The sequence below is a fragment of the Lynx canadensis genome, chromosome B2 (genome assembly GCF_007474595.2).
Source record: "Lynx canadensis isolate LIC74 chromosome B2, mLynCan4.pri.v2, whole genome shotgun sequence".
NCBI lineage: Eukaryota > Metazoa > Chordata > Mammalia > Carnivora > Felidae > Lynx > Lynx canadensis.
In genome coordinates, this window is record NC_044307.1 from 142,853,865 (window position 1) to 142,874,192 (window position 20,328).

A 20,328-nucleotide genomic window follows, 5' to 3' on the forward strand; every position below is an offset into this window, starting at 1 on the left:
GTGTGGGGGAACTGGCCCTGCATTTGGGGCTCCCCAGGCTCTAGTCCCTCACAGCCCACATGCAGCGCCTCCCGTCCCCCCGTGGCTCCTCTGCCTGTGGAGGGCTCCCTCTTCCACCCGCGTGGCAGGCTCAGCCCTTTCTGATTTTAGTTCATTTGGATTTTTTCATTCCTACAGTGCTTCAGTGACTCGAAGGGAAAGTATGGCTTTTGAGTTTATGTGATATTATTACGTTGAGAGCAGCAGTCTTATAGGTGTCCCCGTCCAAGCTAGAATGGAACCGCTCCAAGATTAGATTTTTAAGCCCAACAATGATCCTTCCAATAGCTTCCAAGTTTGTATAATACGTGGACCCATATTTGAGGTCTTTTGTCCCTTGAAGTCACGTATAAAACTTAAAAATCATTCAGAGCTAGATCACAGAATGTGTAAACAGCAGTTCACTCACTGGTTCTCCTGGTCGATGCTAGGAAAGACACATCACTCCCTCTTCACTAAATGTGATATTTATAGAGGGTGCAGATAATTTGAACCAAAAGTCTTGAAAAGGGGGAAACAGAAGACATTCGGTAATCTGAGAAATGGTTCCTAAAGATCTCCTTTGGTAACTTTATAAAATCTTCCCATATATTTCTCGTTCTGTATGTACATTTTAGTGGAGTCTGTGTACCTTCAAAATGACCAGCTTCTCTCCAGCGTTTGTCTTCTGTAATTTCAGCCTGAAGCGACCTAGAAGAAAGGAGGGATAGAGAGGGCTGCAGGGGGGCAGTAGAGTGAGGCCCCGACAATATCACGACATCCTAGAGGGGAGGAGACAGCAAGAGATGACCTTCTCCACGGTGCCCACCTGTGTATTCCCTTCCGAACCACAAACCACACTCAGAGAAGCACTGTTTGCTTTCTCCATGTTTTCTGTGCTTAACACTATCCTCAGTGCGTTGTCAAATACTCCGGTTGCAAGTGGCACTTTGCCAACTACTAAAAGTACTCAATGTCATACGCTTTGTGTTGAATATCATTCACCTTACTAGAGATCTTGTTTTGAAAGAACTTTTCAAGACTGGCCTTTGACCTTTCAAGGCAAATGAAGGTCAGCAGAGTTGAGTTCTGTGTCTCATCACGTGTTCCTTTGCCCACACGTGCTGGCTTCTTGGGGCAGCGCTGCACTCTTTGATCTTGAAGTAATTCAGATGATTCCAGTTCCTGAGAACATCTTGGATTATGTTAACTATAACTTTCCACACTCCTTTGAAGAATACATGAACTAATTACTGGAACAACACGGAGACCGTTAGCATGGCCTTTGCACAGATGTATGAGGCGCTTCATATCCTTATGGATTATCATGGAAAAATAACTGATAAAAATATTTAAATGGTTATCTTTGGGGGAGAAGAGGAACGGGTACAGAAGCTAGACCTCTAGACCTCTAGTTTTATCTTGTTTCATAGATTCTACTTTGGAACGATGTGAATGTTTTACATTTATTTTTATATTTGTTGTTTTACTTTTATTATTAGAAAACAAATTTAAATGAAAATGTAAAAAAAAAAAATTCCTAAAAAGCAAAAGCAAAATGAATCATTGGATGCATCAAGAGGAGGGCATAACCATGTAGAGAATTACTTCAGATCACCTTAAAACAACAAATTTTGATTATACGTCCCTAGTAGCAGGTGTCTTAAAGCCAAAAAAGACTTCAAAAATCTCGTTTTTCAGTAATCATGTAGTTAGCATAAAATGTTGGTATTGTTTTTCTAAAGCTTCTAAAACTATTTTACGTACTGTGGGGGAAAGCAAATACGTAATTCTTTTACTGTTGTTAGAAACCAAGTTTTAAAAGACAGAAACATAAAGATCAAAAGTTTTAAAACCCATTATGAAAAGTCCTGTAGTCCTAAATTTGAATTGGAAATGTCAGTATGAGTTCATTACGATTTCCCCGTTTTTAAAAAAATGCAGCTTGCCTCACTCTGCACGTTGAAAAGGCCCCGAAATATCCAATCCAGGAGTGAGAAGCGCCTCTAGCGCCACCCACAGGGGGATTTCTGAACACTGCGCTCCACCCACATGAACCAGAGCTCCCCGCAGAAAGAACTCAGATGCCAGTTTGAAGAGCCTTCCGCTGGCTGTAAAGAGAAAATTTGAGCATTAGTGCAAGTAATACTTTCTGTGAAGTGAAGCTTATCGAGTACGTTTAAATCCAGATTTCAGTGCTTTTTTAAAAAGTTGATCTCCGTTACCTTTAGGGGACTGGTTAGGGAATCAACTCATTATTCTGAAAATGGTAAAGAGAAGGAAGCATTTAATGTGCTTTTTCTCGTCCAGTACCTCACGGTAAGCAGATAGCTGATGAAGGAAGGTTCCTTTTTATAGAAGTGCTTCCGATCGAGAAAGAGTAATAGAAGTGGAAAAGCAACAGTTTACAAACCTGTCCTCAAATAAAAAATCGAGACTGTACAGGGAACCGAGGACTGTGTTATCACCACAGAGACAGTCAGCAGAACCCAGACTGTAGGTAGCAAGACAAGTACCCGGTTTCTTCAACACCCGAAAAAGAAATTTGCAAGAAAACAAAAAGGAGGGAGGAGAAAGAGCCTATAGACTGAAGAAACACTTAGGCTCTCAGCCACCTGGACGTTCTTTGCCTCCTGAAAGCAGCCACCTTGATTTCGGACATCAGGGAGCTGCACACCTCCTGGATAATTTATGTCGGGAACAGTTTGTCTTTTCTACAGTGTGGTGTTGGTATCGTCCTTGCTTTTTGAAGAGTCCTTATCTTTTAGGTAAAAATTATGAGTGAACTGTTATATGGCCAGCGAAAGAGGGAGGTAAGGAGTGGATGGTACAGGTGAAAAAAGACTGGCCATGAGCTGTTCGTTGGGAAGCCAGGTGGCGGGTAGATAGCAACTCATTACGCTGTCCTCTGGTTTTGAAACGTGTAGGATTTTCTAGAGTAAAATTCTTAAAATAAATGAAGTGAAAACACAACTTACGACCACTGATGTCGCTATAATGATTTCCAGGCGAAACGGATCTCAATGCTGCGATAACAGAAGCAGGAAAGACTTACGAAGAAATTGCCGGTCTTGTGGCAGAACAGGTATCCACTTAGACACGCGATTCCAGTAAAGATTTCATGCTGTCGAATCCACGTATTTAATCTAACCTATTTTAAAACAAACTTCGCAAATAGATATCCTTCTCTTTTCTATCCCTGTGTATCTTTGTTAACGGTATTTGGTAATAGTTTTTCTTTGGTTAAGCAAAAGTGCTAGATGAATGTATCCTCAGGAAATCTAAAGGAGAGTTACAGAGAGGGAAGGAGGCAAACCGTTAGAGACTCTTAAATACAGAGAACAAACTGAGGATTGATGGGGGGTGGGAGGGAAGGGGAAAGTGGGTGATGGGCATTAAGGAAGGCACCTGTTGGGATGAGCACTGGGTGTTGTATGGACACCAATTTGACAATAAATTATATAAATAAATAAAAAGAAAAAAAACTAAAGGAATACCTTCCGGTGTCGATGGCTTGGATCCATCCTTCACCCACAGGGGGTTGGAACATTATAGCAAGAACACTGTTCAAGTCACCGTTTGGACCCTTAGTCTGTCTGAGCCTTGCTTCACTCAGCTGGTAATGGTGATGGGAGAGCCTGCCTCGTAAGGATCTCAGCAGTCAGCAGCTCACGAGGAGAACATACCTGTTGTGGCCCCTGGGAAAGGCCGGTCCTTGTAGCAGCCACGTGGCTTTCATTGGGGTCTTCAGTGGCCCAACTCCAGCTCTTTTGTATAGACAACAGATCAGAAATTCCCTAATGGGGGATAACCATGTATGTTGTTTCAAATCCCTAAATTAAAAAAAAAAAGTTTTTAGTTCAGTTCTTGAGATATATCCTTGTGCACGCACATTCGTGTTGGTCATTGACTACCTCTGCTTGTTATAAAGAGATTAATTTTTAGAACTGTGCATAACATAACTATTAAAAATTATAATTCAAAAAAATTGAAAAATTTTAGGTTGCCACTTCAGGTGATTGCCAGATTTTTAATTATATTTTACGTTCTATGCTAAAATTGAGACATTGATTACATCTTATTTGCTCATATATAAACAGACAGTATTAACTAGCTTTTTTCACCGCATAATGTTATATTTTGAGCCACCTCAAAATAGCTGATTTTACCAACCAACCTAAAAATTATCTGATGTTCTATCATTTTCTCTTCAATCTACAACTGAGAGTGTAATAGCCTTGGAGGGTTGTTTCCTTACAGGAAAACTAGGCTGAATGCATAGCCCTTGACCATAGTAACTACTACCTGGGGGCTTGGCTGACACAGCCCTCAGGTATGACTGTTTTCTTGTCCTCCGTTGCCTGGATTTCTCTGCCAGTAATAACCGATCTGTGTCCTGTTACAGCCAAAGAAGGATCTCCATTTCCTCATGGAATGCAATCATGAATATAAAGGTTTCCTTGGCTGCTTCCCTGATATCATTGGCGCCCATAAGGTAATTTGATCGCAGAAGATGACGCGGGTGAATCCGGCTGCCACTCACGGCCACCTGCGCGGTCCCTGTCTGTCAGCACAGCCCTGAGTCAGGAGGGGCTTTCCGAAATAAGCTGGAAACTGCTCGGTCTGTTTAAATAGTGAGGTCCCCGTAACACGTTTAGATCATGGGGAGTTTCTAGTTTTTTGGATTCTATAAAAAATAATTTTGAGGAAACAAAAATATGAAAAACGCTCCTTTATGCACATGCTTAGGTCAAGTATCAAACAAAATAATCCTGCTGTTTGAAGTTGAAGACAATGTTAGGAATACTGCTTTCCCTTTGTGAGACCCCTGTAAGCTGCTTGGGCAAGTCCTCTGAGATCCTTCCCTATTGATATGAAATAAGATGTTCTGTCCCTGGGCCTGATGAAGGGCTTCCTGACTAAAACTTCAATGGTCAACATCAATTTTATATTTTTAGGGTAATAAGAAGGAAACTGTGTAGTATCGTAAGGTATCGTAAAGGTATTTTTAAACTGGATTTAGAAATGTTTTAGGGTGTCCTCACATTTTGATTCTGGTTAATTTTTCTCTGTTTCAGATTCTATATTATTTCAGAATGTGGACTTATTCTATCCACTCTAGTACTTCTCTAGGGTATTGTGATGTACTTGGGTTTGTTAGGAAAATCTCCACAGAGGGCTGGTCTGTGACCCTAACAGTCCTGGCACGAGGCCCCGTTAGCCTTTGACTTTGATAACGGAAGTGTCAGGAGGGGGTGGCGTAGGTAAACAGGAAGCTTTGTGCAACTTCAGATCGTTTCATACAAAACCCAGAACATTCTCTTTACAACCCACCCGTCGCCAGACACTTCGGTGTTGCCACATCTTGGCTGTTGTGGGTAATTACGCCACAGTGATCCTGACGGTACAGTTATCGCTCTGAGACCATGTTTTCATTTTCTTCAGATACGCGCCCAGAAGTAGAATTGCTGGGAGAGTAGACCTTAAAAATGCTCATCATAAGGGGGCGGAAAAAAAAAAGCTTGTAACCGCGTGAGGTGAGGGATGTTAATAGCACCGTGGTAATCGTTTTGCAATATATACGATACGTCAGCTCCTACAATATTGTGTGTCAATTATAAATAAAACTGAGAGGAAATTAAATAAAATAAAAATCTCAAAAAAAAAAAAAAAAAAAAAAAACAACCCAGCTCAGAAGGGTTAGCTTGTTGTAGGGATTGGTGCCAGCACTTAAGAGTTTTGGGCATGGAGCCTGATGTATGCGCGAGTGTGAAGTTTTTCCTTCCAGACAGCTCTAATGAGCTCTCTGATGGTCCTGGAGTGGGAAACATTTGGCAGCTTTCACAGCTACCTCCATGTGAGTATTAATCTGAAATCAGTACAGCGCTCCTCGCAGAAACCAGAGTAAAGCTGGTGACCCGCCGCTCCAGGACAGCAGAGGGGGAGAGGCCCCGGGTGCATGCGCTCGTCCGTGTCCCTGATCAAACGACTTTGCAAACTGCTAATGCCTCTTTCCCTCTTCCATACCACTCTTGTCCAGGCCCTGACTCTGGCTCACAGATACTACAGAAATAAGAGCGCTGTTTGGTTTTCTATTCTGTCGTGGCGTTAAACAGTCCCATTTTAGCTTAGTTCTGTATTTCAAGAAAAGCAACCTTTTTGCTTCCAAGCGACTTATGGGAAGTTACAGTTAGGTGCTTTCCTGTGTTCTTAATTTGTGGGGACATTTTTTCTTGTTGAGTAGCCAGTCAGGTAGAGAATATGTTGGCACTGTTCTATTTTAGATTAATGGCTAATCCTTTTAGCTCTGTTTTATTCATACTCTTGCATTTGTATTTCACAGGCAGCGATAGAAAAAGTGAAAGAAAGTGACAAACTGGTGGCAACTAGTAAGATCACCCCACAGGACAAACAGAACATGGTGAAGCGAGTTGGTACCATGTCTTACGCGTTGCAAGGTAAGAGAGAGGTTCGTGCACAGCTAGCGGAGATTTTAAACCCCACCCCCAACCTCAGCCCCCAGCAAATCTGCTGTTCTTGCTGGAGAGAAATCCAAACGTGAACCACAGCTGGTAGGTAACCAAGAGCTGATTTAAAGTATTCTCATAAGCCCGTTGTTTGCAGGATCCCAGTGTTAATGAAGATTTGTAATATTTATTCATTCTTTTGCACATTTCCCTGACATAACTATGGATGACAGCCTGATCAAACCTGTACGTTTTTATTATCTCTTAGAGACAGTGAAAATTACTTTTATAACCCTTAATATTAGCTCCTTTCGTAACACTGTGTGAGATTCCCAAATTCAGCTTTTAGCACTTTGTAACCTGTGTCCCCCAGGACGCTAGAATGTAAAGGGAGATTGGACATAGCGTTTTCAGCAAAGTTTGTTAATAAAAAGAAGATATTAATTAATTTTTATATATTTGAGTGCTTTCCAGCAGAGAGGAGCAGTGAACGGACTTTTCCTGTTTTGACAGGCGGGTAGAACAGGTGTAAGCAAAGGAGAAGGGGGAAGGATGTTCTAGCTGGAACAAAAGCGCACAAAAGAATGGGACAAGATTCTCTCCTCTTGGCCTTCGGGCAGAAAGTATACCTGCAGGTTGTTGGGGAGTAAGTGTGGTGATTGTGGAGGGCCTGGAGAGCCAGGCCGAAGAGCCTAGACTTGACATGGGCATTAGGAAGCCACTAAAGGTTTGATGTTGGGGGCCAAGGGGGTCCACTGCTCCAGGAGAGGGTGGGAGATGCTGAAGGGAGCAGACGTCAGGAAGCCCACAGAGAAGACCACTGCTTCTGCAGTCTGAGAGTTTGAGGGGCTGAAAAAGACGTGGCGCTCAGAGAAGAGAAGGGCCCATTTACAGACTTTGCCAGGAAACACCCCTCGGGGCTAGGAAACTAGTGGGACAAAGAGAAGAATGTCTGGAAGATATCCAGAGCTAGGGCAACTAGAGGCAGAAATGGGAAAGCCTGAGTGCAGATTTGGCTCTTGAAGGGTTTGCAATGGGGAATTTGGTTTGAACTTGTGTTTGAAGTTACCCAAATAGATAAATGAGAAGCTTCGCATGACTCCAGCTAACACAAAACTCAGGACAATTCCCTTTTTGTAGGAATTGGTGCCAGCAGCTGGCTTTCTGGGCACAGAGAACAAGGGGAAATGCAAGGTGGAGGTGTGAGAAGTCCCCTCCAGAGTTGGTGATGGGGTGGGGGTGGCACCGAGAGACCAATTTCCACAAGGGAGTCATTTGTGAATCGATGGATTCAGCAAAGATAAAGAACGGGCGTCAAGTCCTCTCGCCTGGTAAGACGCCGAGTTCCGAGAGCCCTGGTGCTCAGGGCAGCGAAGCTCCGTTATAGAAGAGGGTTTTTCTGTGTCTCATCCATCTGCATAGCTGTTCCAGGGCGCCCCAAGAAAACCTGCCCAGGCAGTGGCCGCGCGAGGGGGAACAGGGCAGGACCCACGAGGCGCCTTGCTAGGTCCTCCATAACGTGATGCTCTCAACTGCATTGTTGTCTGCAGAGAATAACCACCAAGTCAGCCTTCTGCTCGATTGGTTCTGTTGGGACAGTAGTCCACACATGCGTGACCATGTCAGGCTTCTTAGTATCTAACACGTAAATCCACAAAACTCATCTCTCTGCCCGAAAGTATTGTTTGCCATCAACTGCTCAGATTTTCTAGCCTCTGTATAAAGTGATTTGTCAAGAACTGCCCCTGCCCTGAAGCCAAGCAGATTAAATCCAGTTGATGACGGATCACAACCCAGCAGAGAAACCAGGTGTTGTCTGTTGAAGTTCAGGGGTACTGATTGATGTCTTGGGTTTGGTTGTAGCTGAGATGAATCACTTCCATAGCAACCGGATCTATGACTACAACAGCGTCATCCGCCTGTACCTGGAACAGCAAGTGCAGTTCTACGAAACAGTAAGTTGGCCGCCGGCCCCAGGCCCTTTGCGCGCACGTACACACACACACACACACACACACACACACACACACACAGAGGAGGATTTGTGGTCACTTAACTTTGACCCTACAGAGTTAACCTGTCTGTATTTTTTAATCCTAAGTATTAAGCCAAAGGAGGTTAATTATTGGGTGTGTTTTTTAAAACCCTTTTAATTATATCTGCCTTTTCCTTTTCGAATGATACAGCATTAGAAAAGGTTTCTCTTCAGGAAGAAGGAGTACTGGAGGCTGGTTGTGAGGCCCCCATAAGTTCTTCCTGGGAGGTTCCCCACCCCCGCAGCCTAGGGAACAGGGAAGGGGAAGGGGCCTGGCACCACAGGCGGCCTGTGGGAATGACGTCTCCCTGTGCACCAAAGGAACTTCAGAAAGAAAACAAGTGAGAGAAAGAAGCCCCAAATGTTTTCATTTAGGAAACCGCAACAGAAATGTAAACTCTTATACTCTGAATAGTAATTTTATCGTTGACCAGGGTGTACAGTCAGTAAAGAACCTGGCGTGTAAGTTGAAACTCAGACGTCAGAAGACAAGTCCTGTCACTGCATGATTGACTGTGTGTGTTGGCTGCCCGTTTCTTACTAAGTTTTCCACTGTTTCCTCGGTATTATCTCATGTATGTTCAGGATGGTGGTAGGCAGGCCCCAAACTTCCATCCATGCACGTGTCCTCTCTGGGCGAGACAGCGCTGAAAATGTCTGTCTCCAACAGACTCTTGAAAGGAAGCTGTGATTGGTGTGCTCTCCGTGTGTTGTGAATTGCATGTCAGAAGCGGCTGGTTTTGGCGCTGAGTTTCTAGAAAGAATTCCCTTCCGCCCCTTCCGCCTTCGTATCCTCTGCAGCGTGGTTCCTGGGCTCTCCGGCTGCACGCTCCGTATTAACCGGTGCCGCTGTAAGGTTGCTTCTCATCATGTGTTGGAATCACAGATTGCATTTGTTCTACGTGAGAAAAGAATTGAAGGCGAATTGCTGAAATTCTGATAATGTTGATTTGTTCAGTAATCTGAAGCCCAAGTGAGGTGTAATTATCAATGACCTTGTGACTCAAAATAGAAACCCTTGCATTCAATCACCGTCCTTGTTAGATGCAACAAGTTTTATGAGAAAGTACCCTTACATTGTAAAATGCGCATATTTGTTCACGGAGCAAACATTTATTGAGTACCTATTATACACCAAGCACGTATTCCAGATACTTAGGCTCCAAGAATGGCGAAGACATCTGTGTCCTCAAGGACCGTGTGGTCTCCTTGGGGGCAGGGTGGACACATGATCTCCTCCGCAATACGGCACTGGCCGTAACGGTGCACCTGTGTGCTGTCTCCACATTGGCGGCCCAGCAGCAGGCGGGATCAGAGAGGCGCGCTCAGCAGCGGGGCCTCAGGAGTCCGTGGTGTCCAGCAAGGCAGGGGGATCTGGGCGAGCCTGAAACCCGCTCTCTCTGCCTCACTGGAGGGAGAAGTGAGTAGCCTGGCAGTGTGGCTCCCCAGGGAGAAAGGGGCCGTGCTGGAAGGAAGCGGCACCCTCTGGGCTCTCAGGGGGTCTCTCTGGCTGCCTGGTGCTGGAAGAGACTAGAAGCATAGCCCGGCTAAAGTATTTGTTTTTAAAAAATGTTTTTCATGTTTATTTTTGAGAGAGAGAGAGAGAGACAGAGTGTGAGCGGGGGAGGGGCAGAGAGAGAGGGAGACACAGAATCTGAAGCAGCTCCAGGCTCCGAGCTGTCAGCACAGAGCCCGGCGTGGGCCTCGAACCCACAGGCCATGATGAGATCATGACCTGAGCCGAAGTTGGACACTCAACCGACTGAGCCGCCCAGGTGCCCCTCAGCTGGAGTGTTTGTAATGTTTTACTCATAAGAGATGGAAATAGTAGAATACTATGAATTCGTAACAGGAGTGATCTCTCAAGGTTATTTCGTTTTTCACCAGATTGCAGAAAAGCTGAGGCAGGCCCTCGGCCGCTTCCCGGTGATGTAGGACAGAACGGCACACGAAGCGAACTCCCAAGTGCTTCTTTCCGACCTGGGGCAACGCAATGTGATGTTTTTCCCCTGTCATCAAAATCAAAAAGGAAGGAAAGAAAACCAAAAAGAAATAGAGTTGCAAAAAACTGCATCTACTTTATTAACCAACTGAAACGCACCGGTTACTTAGGGATAGTCTTGTTTTGTTCATTTCCACATCCGTTATTAAAACGATGGAAATCGTCTCTATTTTTGGAAAGTACTTAAAGTTATCAGAATTTTGAACAGAAGATTAGGGGTTTCCCCCACCGATATTTTACATAAAACTGTAATTTTTACGTCGCCCACGATCTTCTGGTTCTTACCCAATGTCAGGTAATTACTAATTGCTTTCTTAAAAATACGAAGTATGCCAGAATAAAATATATATATGTTCGTATATTTTTATAACTCTTTTCAGTCCTTTGGGATTCCTGTCTATTTAGGAAAACCTACATGCCTTTCACTGACATATTTATGACTCGGGCGCTCATGTCTTCGGGAGAGAGGAAGCAAAGAGGGGCTCCTGGGGCGGCCGGCCCCCTCGCGTACAGCTCGGTGGTGGCCCGTGGTCCCATCAGAGCACGCGCCTGGGCAGAAACTGAGGATCAGATTGACGTGCACCCACTTCCCTCAGGACCATTTCGAGTGTCCCCTCCTTGGGGAAGGCTCGCTCTCCTGGCGCTCCCTTCCTCAGCTTGGTTAGGGCATGGTTCTTGCCAGAAAGACTATGTTGAGAAAGTTGGGGATGTTTCTAAAATCATCTGACCCGGCTCCTCTGCTCCCAGTGGTGGAGCCGCCCTGCGGACTCCTGTGCTCGGGAACGAGTGCTCGGGCGGGGGGGGGGGGGGGGGGGTGGAGACACACCTTCTCCCCCAGAGCTTTCACCTCAAATCTGAGCCGACAGTGGCTCAGTCCGGCCGCATGAGAAACGTGTGAGAGCGTGATTTGCCACTTGATTTGGATGGCAGACTAGCGGGCCGAGGGTATTCTCTGGAAAAAATGAAAACACAGCTTAGTAGACCTCTCCATCCGCACCACATCGAAAAGTCTGGGGACCCATAAGGGTGACAACCTGAATAATACACAGTAACCCCCGGAGCTTTTATGTTTAAGGAGTACAGAGTGAAAGTCTCCCTGACTGCATCCCTAAACTTCAGACAGAATTTTTCTGATCACTAGGACTCCAGTTAATGGCATAAAGCAAAACATAATCTTTCTAGACTGTCAGCTTTAAATCTGAACACTCACAGACACTATCTTCCTCCTGCAGACGAGCATGTCTGTCCTCCACAGTTGCCTTACTGCGTTATCTCCACTGCTTTCGTTCTCCTGACCTGATGATTCTAGCATAGAAAATGAAAGTTTTGGGCCAGCACAAATGAAATGAAACCAAAAAATAAGTAGAAGAGGAAATCAAATGAACATGAATATGAGAATTTCTTGTTCCTTAATATCACGGGTTTTGTTAATGTTTTATAAGTAATTTTCCCTATTTGATTTTTCTTTTATAAAATCTCATAGAACAATGTTTATGATACAGCCATTTAATATATGTACAAATTGTAAAGAATATGTATAAATGTTTTACACAAATGTAAGAGCATGTAGAAGCCAACATATAAATAAATTGTTGAAAACTGTACAGTAAATTCTGAAAGCACATTTTCAAAACACTTTGGTGTTTGTGTGATTTTTTTTTTTTTTTTTTTTTTTTTTTAATTGCTTCTTGCTTCCAGCTGCTGAAAATAGTCCAGGGAATGAATTTGTCCCCAAAACTTAATTCTCCCAATAGGAACTGATCATTTAATTCTTTAAGTCAGAGTTAACAGTCCTAGAAGCATGTCCGAGTCACCAGAGAGCTGTAAGAAACAGATACTGATGCCCAGTGTATTCGGGTTCTGCAGAGAAACCGCCTACAGAGCGTGTGTGTGTGAGTTTCCTAAGTGATGTTTGCGCTTTGTGATATAACTTAATTCTATGGTGTGAAAATCTTATGTTACATGATAAGGAATAAGAGAGGAAAGAAATCAGGTACTTGCTTTACACATACACAGGTATTCAAACAAAAGAAAGAGAAAAGATGACCGTTAAAATCCTTTTATCGGCCACCCAGCAGTGGCAGGGTTAGGGTCAGCCTCGGTGAGTGAAGTCTGTTGCTGAGCCCATGCATGACCTCCATCCCTTCCACCATGGGCAGCCTCCCACCACTGGGTTCATGAGCCCACTGGGACAGGACGGAGCGGCTAGAGAGGGAGGCTGACTGGTATCCACAGAATGGATCGTCCTATCCGCTTGATTATTAACATCCTCTTCTGCTGGAGTCACCCTACGGTGGGCATTTATAGGACACAAATATCTTCACTTTTTGGAAGAGAGGACCATCCACATTCCTCTTCCCCAAATTTCTTGTCACCAGTTTTTCTGAATCTGACCATCCAGCCAAACCGTTGGCCCCAGCCCAAGAATTGATGCATAATTGCACATCGGGCCATTTCTCCTTCCAAGCAAAGTGAACGGCCAGGTGTCCTGCTCAGAGTTCGCCACTGGGAGGATCGCCCTTCACCGTGTCCTTTAGGGATGTCCCCGGGAGGGTCCATAGTGCTGCCACTGTCTGCGTTCGGGTGGTGTCTGTACGTCGGGCAGAACCTTCTGTCCCCCAGGCCTGAGCCTTCTCGTCCCCGGCAGCTGATCTTGGAGAACTCCCCAGGAGGCCATCGATCAGTCTGGGAGAGAGAAGATGATGTGGCAGGAGTGGAGATGTGGGCATCTGTGCCGCTTTCTCCTGTAGCTTCCTTGTGCCTCCGGGGCCTGCTCGGGCCCGATCGTATATGCCCCCCCTTCCGTCGGATGATGGAGTGCTGCTGTGCGTGTCCAGCTCCGTGTCCTGCTGGGTCAGCCGACACGCAGCTCGTGGCGGGCAGCTCGGGTCTCCTGGTAACTTGGTGGCCCACGGGGTAAGCGTTCAGTCTCTCCTGAGGCCGGATAGCGAGGCAAGAACCGTGTGGCACAAGGGGAGTGGTTATCGGTGGAGGAGGGCAAGGCTTTGCCCCCAGATCCCAAGGGCTTGCTTTGCTACTCACCTACAGGGCGCTGTCAGAGGCTCCAAACAGCATCCCTGTCTGCTCTGACATTCCAGGCACAACGTGCTCGATCATATGGCCCCAGCCGCAGAGCAGATGGCACGGCAGCCTGCACCTGCTGGGGAGCTTTCTCCCCTTCTGGACCCCGTACCAAATACCTGCACACCCTGTGGCCTAGTCAAGTCGATACCTTCCACATATACCGATCTAACTGGTCCGAGGAAGGGGCCAGAAAAAGGAATCCAAGGAAACAAGATGACCTGAGGTGCTGAGAAAAATGGTAGCTGACTGCAGGCCAGGCAAAGTAACAGGAGTTTGAAAGTGAAAAATCACCCACTGAGCGTCGACACGTAGACGATTCTCCTGCAAATGGCAGCATGTTAAGGACCTAGGACATACTTCACTCTCTATGGGTTCAAACACATGTGGTTCTTACATGTTGATGTCTCGTTTTCATTTGTATCAACCGTTAGATGTCACAGAAGAGCTATAATTACGGAATATGATATTTACCGATCTTGACCATGTAAAAATCAGCGTTTGGAGAGGAGGGGTCAAGGCACGGTGGGAGAATGGGTGAGTCTCCTTGTCGAGCAAGTGACACCGGTCACCTGCCACCAGAAATGGCAGTCCCCGGATGTCAGCCCCCTGCAGGATTCGCAGATGTCTGGGTCGCCAAGGAGGACACAGCTCAGGCACTGGATGGAACGAACAGAACACTTTCCTCACAGAGAAGGAGCAGACAGAAGTCAGCTGCAGTAATGAGTGTCGGTCTCCAGCGGCCAGCGGGTCTCAACTGCCGCAGATACAGGGGGACTGTCTGTGCACACGCCTCTCGCACAGCAGGTGAAGGGCCCCACCCCTCCCCGCTGGGGACAGATAGTGCAGGGAGATTGGCCAGGTGCCAAGGGACACACGATCGGAACAGAGAAATACACATCAAGCCTGGAACAAGGGAAGATACTCCCGCGTGAAATATGCCCCTATGTGTCTTATTTTTTCAACCTGTTGGTTTCAAATCCTTTTCTCCAAGAAAGTAAGGCAAACTTGAGTTCCTCTGGCGGGCAGGGTGGGGCACTTTTCCACTGGTCTCTTACACTGTGCCTGGCTTTGCCGGCCGTGCCCAGAATGCTGTGCCCAGACTGCTTTGACCAAGGTCATTTCTCAGGGCTGTTTCCAGCAAGCATCCCTGGTGGATGACATAATGTCTTCTTCCCGGAAGAAAAGCAGCCTTGCTTGCTGCTTGCTGTGAAAGCTGCAGGCTCCTCCCCTATAATAGGACCCACTGCATGTGCATGCATCCCTCGGGGTCTTCTGGTCCCCCTGCCCCCCAGGGACCTGCAAGGTGGGAAGAAGCTGCAGCTCACGGTGCTTGCTGCACCGCGGGTAATAAATAAAGTCTGTCGTCGGACTCGCCTAAGCCTCCTGTTAGCATCCATAACCCGGTAACAGACTAATTTATTTGCTCGTAAATAGAACACAACCAAATCCCAGACCTAGCCGTTACTTTTGTACAAAAACGTTTTTAAAACAAAAGAATATGAATAGAGCCACCAGCCACCAAAAATATATACATTTGCATAGATGGCTAAAGGATGAGGAAGAATCTTTCACACTCCCCCAACAAACAGTATAAAAAACAGAGGAACAAATTGAAGTTTTAGCAAAGCAGGAAGGAGATTTTTTTTCCCCCAGCTTCGTTGGGATATAATTGACGTATAATATTGTATGAATTTAAGTGCAGAGTGTGATGGTTTCATATCTGAACATGTTTGCAAACGATTAACCACAATAAGGTTAGTGAACATCTCCATCACCTCCCGTAGCTACAATTTCATGTGTGCATGGTGAGAAGTTTTAAGAGCCCCTCTGTGAACAACTTTCGAATATATAATGCAGTGTGTCAACTGTAGTCCTCACGCCAGACATGGAGAATATTTGAACGTCGTTGACAATTCACAGGACAACCAATGAGCCTGTTTGTCTGAAGGCCATTAAACCTCTAGGATGAAGACTTTTGGCTTTTCAGCCAATAGTAAGTTCAAAGGTCCTGAGGGGGAAATACATGCCCATATCGTACGGGGTGGGCGGGTGGACGGGGAGGAAGCCAAGTTCAATGAAGCAATCGGTCTGTAGGGTTTGCAGACTCTGTGGGTGGGGAGACAGGTAAGGTGTGTAACTTGAATCCAGGGACCTGGGCTATGCAAGACCAGCTACTTTTAAGTTTGGAAGTACTGTTTCGTTAAAGGTTGAGGGCTGGCCACCCGGCTCCCCACCCCCCTGCCCCTGGAGCCGCCCTGCACAGGGAGCCCCTGGAGCCGAGTCGGGGAAGCCCGGGAAGTAGGGCTGGTGGTGAGTCATTAATTCTGGAGAAAAGCCACTGACTTACTGAAAGTAATATTGGTTTACCAGTAAGCTAGAGTCATGCACTTCTCCTCTGGGGATAAAGTGATGTCACAGCATCTGGTGCTGAACGTGGACACAGAGGCCTCACTGTTGGAAAGGATCGCAGCCCCATAAGTTGTCCTCACAGTGGTTCTCAGCCAGAGGTAACGGGCCCCCCCAGGAGACATTTCCTGAGGGCGTTCCTGTCATCCGGTGGGTTGAAGTCAGAGATGCTGTTGAACATCCTCCGATGCACAGAATAGCCCTCACGATTAAAAAATATATATATATATGTACCCAAACTGAGAAACCCCACTTTAAACCAAACAGACAATTGCTCTTTCCTGGGGATCAAGAGGTGGTTTCAGGTACAGACAGAAGGTGCTCGATAAATGCACGTGGCTGAGGATAAAAGGCTATTATCGGTAAAACCTAAAAGAAGAGCCCAGGGTAGTGCTGGAATAGAGGTGACCGGAGGCGTGCCAAGGCTTAAACCACAGCACTTAGACCAGGAAGCGGAACGTAAGCTAACGGTGAGTTTCTCTAGTGGTTCTTTGGGGGTATGATTATGAGTGATCTTTATTGTAAAATTACACTTTTTGGAGCTTTTTAAAACAGTGAGCTTGTATTATAATTCAAAGTGTTTAAGCTCTTACAGCGATTTACTTTCCCGCATCCTCTGTTGCCCGGATACTTGTTAGTACCAACGCCGGGCCGGGCGCTGACTCCCTCCGCGCTCGCACATTCAGCGGGTGCCGGTCAGTTCAGCCCCGGCGCAGAGGAACCCGCGAACGTGTGAAGACCGCCCTTCCCCTGGAGAAACCCTTGGTAATAAAAAGAGGTCTGAATTGTGCGTTGGAGCCCGGGACTCTGGTCCCAAGTCTGACGCCAACGTCTGTCACCTTGAACAAGTCGCACATGCTCTCTGACCCCGGGGCCCCTCCTCCGTGGACTGCCAGGACGAGAGCAGACGTGTCCCAAAGCCCTTCCCAGCACTGGGATCCTCCGTGAGTCACTTACGGAAGAGCGGGGTGTGAGCGTGAGGCACCGGGCCCCCTGGCCTCTGCCGGGGGCAGCACCTCAGTGATACAGCCACCCCTGGGACTTGGACGGCCGCCCCCAGGCACCCCTCCGGGACACGGTCCGCGTGGGCTTCAGGGCAGGGCAGGGTGTGTCCCAGAACCGTCTGCTTTCGTCACCTGTCAACTCTGCCCTGCTGCAGCACCTCGCACCTGGCAGGGGGTAAAGGTGAGCTCGCGAGCAGACACGATCCAGGGTGAACGTCGGGGTGCCCTCTTTCTGCCCCAAACCTTGATTTCAAAACAGTCAGCGAGCACTGACTGCAGCAGTAACGAGGTGGAGGGATGGCGGCTGACGCTCTCCCATCTTCCATCAGAGTCTCTGCCCTGCTTTCACCCGCGGGGACATCAAAGTCCAGGAACCGCCCCCTCTGCCCCAGGCCTCCCCAGCCCCTTCCGTTCCACGTCAGGAGCATCAGTAAGCATTCACTGACTCCCTCTGCCTTGGCAAACCCCGATCCCTCACGGATGATGACGGAGCCTCATGATCTGATTACTTCCCAGGGTTGGTGTGGGTTGAGTTACAGGAAAGGGAACGGTTCTCTCCGAGGTTTGTGGAAGTCCTCGCCAGCAGCTTGGCCCACAAACACCTGCGCCTTCCCAGCCACACCCACAACAGCATGGTCTCTCAGGAGAGTCCAGATCGGCTGAGACCCTTTGAGCTTGTTATCCGAACGGTAAACCCAGTATCACGTGATGTAGTTTGGCTGGAAAGCTAACCTCAAGCACGGGACAGACCCAGAGGGAGGCCTGGGGCCTTGCTAGAATTCAGTCCCGGAGCCTCCCAGGTGGAGGGGAGCCGGCACCTGCTCCCGGCCCACTTTGGTGTGAACTCCCGGTTTGCCTACTTCAGATTATTTTTAAACGGACTCTCTGCTCTGGCACCGGTATGTTTTGGGTGGTCAGATACTAATAACGTTTTTCTATTTTGTTTCTTAGCCATCAGAATGTAAATAATTTCCCAGTGAAGACCTGAAAAAAAGTGGTTAATAATAGAAAAGTTAGGGATGCAGCTGTACCTACAATCACACATAGATAGCTCTGTTCCTGGTTAACCCGCTTCCTAGTTCCTACTCGTGCAGATAAGGAAACACAACAGTCTCAGGCTAAATTCAGTTCACTCCCTCATTTAATAAATGTTGGCTATTAGGATTATGTATTCACCTGGACCTCAAGGAGATGCCACGTCTTAGGCACAGAGGGCCATGGGGCAGCTGGAGGGACGGCAAGCAGGCCTGATACTGTAGAGAGCAAGATGGAGTCACTCGTGTCAAGCAGGGGCCGATGTCAAGCAATGACACGAGCATCAAGGGTACCACAGCCACCAGACATCAGAGACCAGCACGAGCTGACGGCACCCCAGCACTGAGAACAAGCAGAAGAGGAGGTCTGCAGGGGCCCAAGACTGACGAAATCTCTTTAAAAAGGGAGGGTTTTTGCAGCTGCCCGACTCTTCAGACACCGACCCCTCTATGTCTGACCACTTTAAAAAGGCAGCTGCCGGGGCGCCTGGGTGGCTCAGTCGGTTAAGCGGCCGACTTCAGCTCAGGTCATGATCTCGCGGTCCGTGGGTTCAAGCCCCGCATCGGGGTCTGTGCTGACGGCTCAGAGCCTGGAGCCTGTTTCAGATTCTGTGTCTCCTTCTCTCTCTGACCCTCCCCCGTTCATGCTCTGTCTCTCTCTGTCTCAAAAATAAATAAACGTTAAAAAAAAATTAAAAATAAATAAAATAAATAAATAAAAAGGCAGCTGCCGCCGAAGGCTTTGCCAGAATGATCCCCGAACAGAACTGGGGTCCTCCACGGCGTGGACAGAAGAGGCAGCAAGAGCTGACCCAGACGGACCGAGGCCTCAGTTCAACTGCGTGCCCCCAGACTGACTTCGAGTTTGGTTCGTTAGCTCCCCCCGCCCCCCCCACCCCGCCCCTGTTATCTTGTGTGCTGTGTGACCTGTCTTGTGTTCCGCTTTGTGCGTGTCGTTGAGTTTGGGATGCTGGGCCCGCTTCACGATTATGTGGACTTTGCTGTGTGACCGAACGAGGCCGACACTGTGGAAAGACACAACTGGCGTGGGCGCCTTCAGGGCGTGCTCGTGACGGGTACAGAGGACTGAAAGGCGTGTGGCGGGAGCTATGACAAGACAGTCTGGCCTTTCCTCTGCAGTAACCGGAGCCTTGACTGCATTGGCGTTGACGGGTTTTGTGGGACAAGCTTGAGCCCCTAAAGGCGCTGCCTCTGATGATCCTGCGTGATGCCTCCACACTCCGACTGGGGACTGTCGGACCTATTTCCAGCCCCGTGTGACCTGGGGGGATTGTCTGGCCCAGAACTGAGTTCTGGCGGTCGTGTGACTGTCCTCACATGGTTCCCTCACGTGAATGCGTGCACCCAGAAGCGGCCGGTCTTGTCTTTCCAGGGGACTCGCCCCCGGAGCACACAGACCCGAAGCCCCTCACCCCCGTCTCGGGAGATTCCTTCTCCTTGCTCTGCCCCTTCCGGTCCTGGCCGCCTGGTCCCCCCTGACGGATCTCTGTCTCCTCAACTCGGCAAGACCACAGAACTCAATTTGGTTTCCCCCTCCCTGCTCTGGGCCTGGAATCTGCACTCAGGCAGGAATTTGGGGCCCTCAGGGGGCTCACGCTGTTTGTGTCTCTCCTCTCGAGGATCAGAGTCCGGCACCACCTGTTGTCTGATGTCTGAAACCATTTTTCATATCGTCTATCCAGTTTTTTTCTTCATTTAAGGAGGGGTAAACTGGCCTCCGGCCCTCCATCGTTGCTGAAAGTGGAAAACATACGGTTTATTTTTAAAAATCTAAGGCTGGGGCAGGTTTCCCATTTGCAGACAGCACTTGGCACACGTACGGCTTGAAATCTGTTCCAGTCCCTGCGAAGCCGCTTAGAAGCATAAAGTGGCAGCAAAATCGAGACGGCTGCACTAAAGTTTCAGTGAGGCCCAGTGTTACTCTAAGTCACCTTTACCCTCTTCTGCAAACCTCACCTCCTGCCTCGTCAGCCCTCGGTTTCAGGACCCCGGCACCACCCCGAGAACATGACGGACAAGGCTGGCGGAAGGCACACAATTCCTGGGGAAACCGGCTGGATCCTGCGTGTTTCCCTGTAACCACCACCCCCGCGCAGCCTCCCTTGCAAAGCGGTAAAGCTGTTGTTCCTCTTTACCCCAAACTCTGTCTTTAAGTTATATTTTGACTGCGCGGCACGAAGGTGGGTTTTTGACAACACCCGCGGCAGGCATCACGTGTCTTAGCATCTCGTGGCTCGCTCCTTCCTCCGGGCCCCCC

The 20,328-nt window shown here is 47.7% G+C and overlaps 1 protein-coding gene across 1 annotated transcript in view; it reads left to right on the forward strand.

Moving 5' to 3' along the window:
- The window catches only part of SNX9 (sorting nexin 9), a 125,216-nt gene extending 113,059 nt beyond the window's left edge, over positions 1-12,157 (forward strand). The window contains exons 14-18 of the mRNA XM_030316683.1: positions 3,027-3,103; positions 4,424-4,513; positions 6,362-6,476; positions 8,349-8,440; positions 10,408-12,157. Coding sequence (XP_030172543.1) covers positions 3,027-3,103; positions 4,424-4,513; positions 6,362-6,476; positions 8,349-8,440; positions 10,408-10,455 — 422 coding nt within the window. The 3' untranslated portion in view covers positions 10,456-12,157. The remainder of the gene's footprint in view (positions 1-3,026; positions 3,104-4,423; positions 4,514-6,361; positions 6,477-8,348; positions 8,441-10,407) is intronic.
- Positions 12,158-20,328: the final 8,171 nt, after the last annotated feature.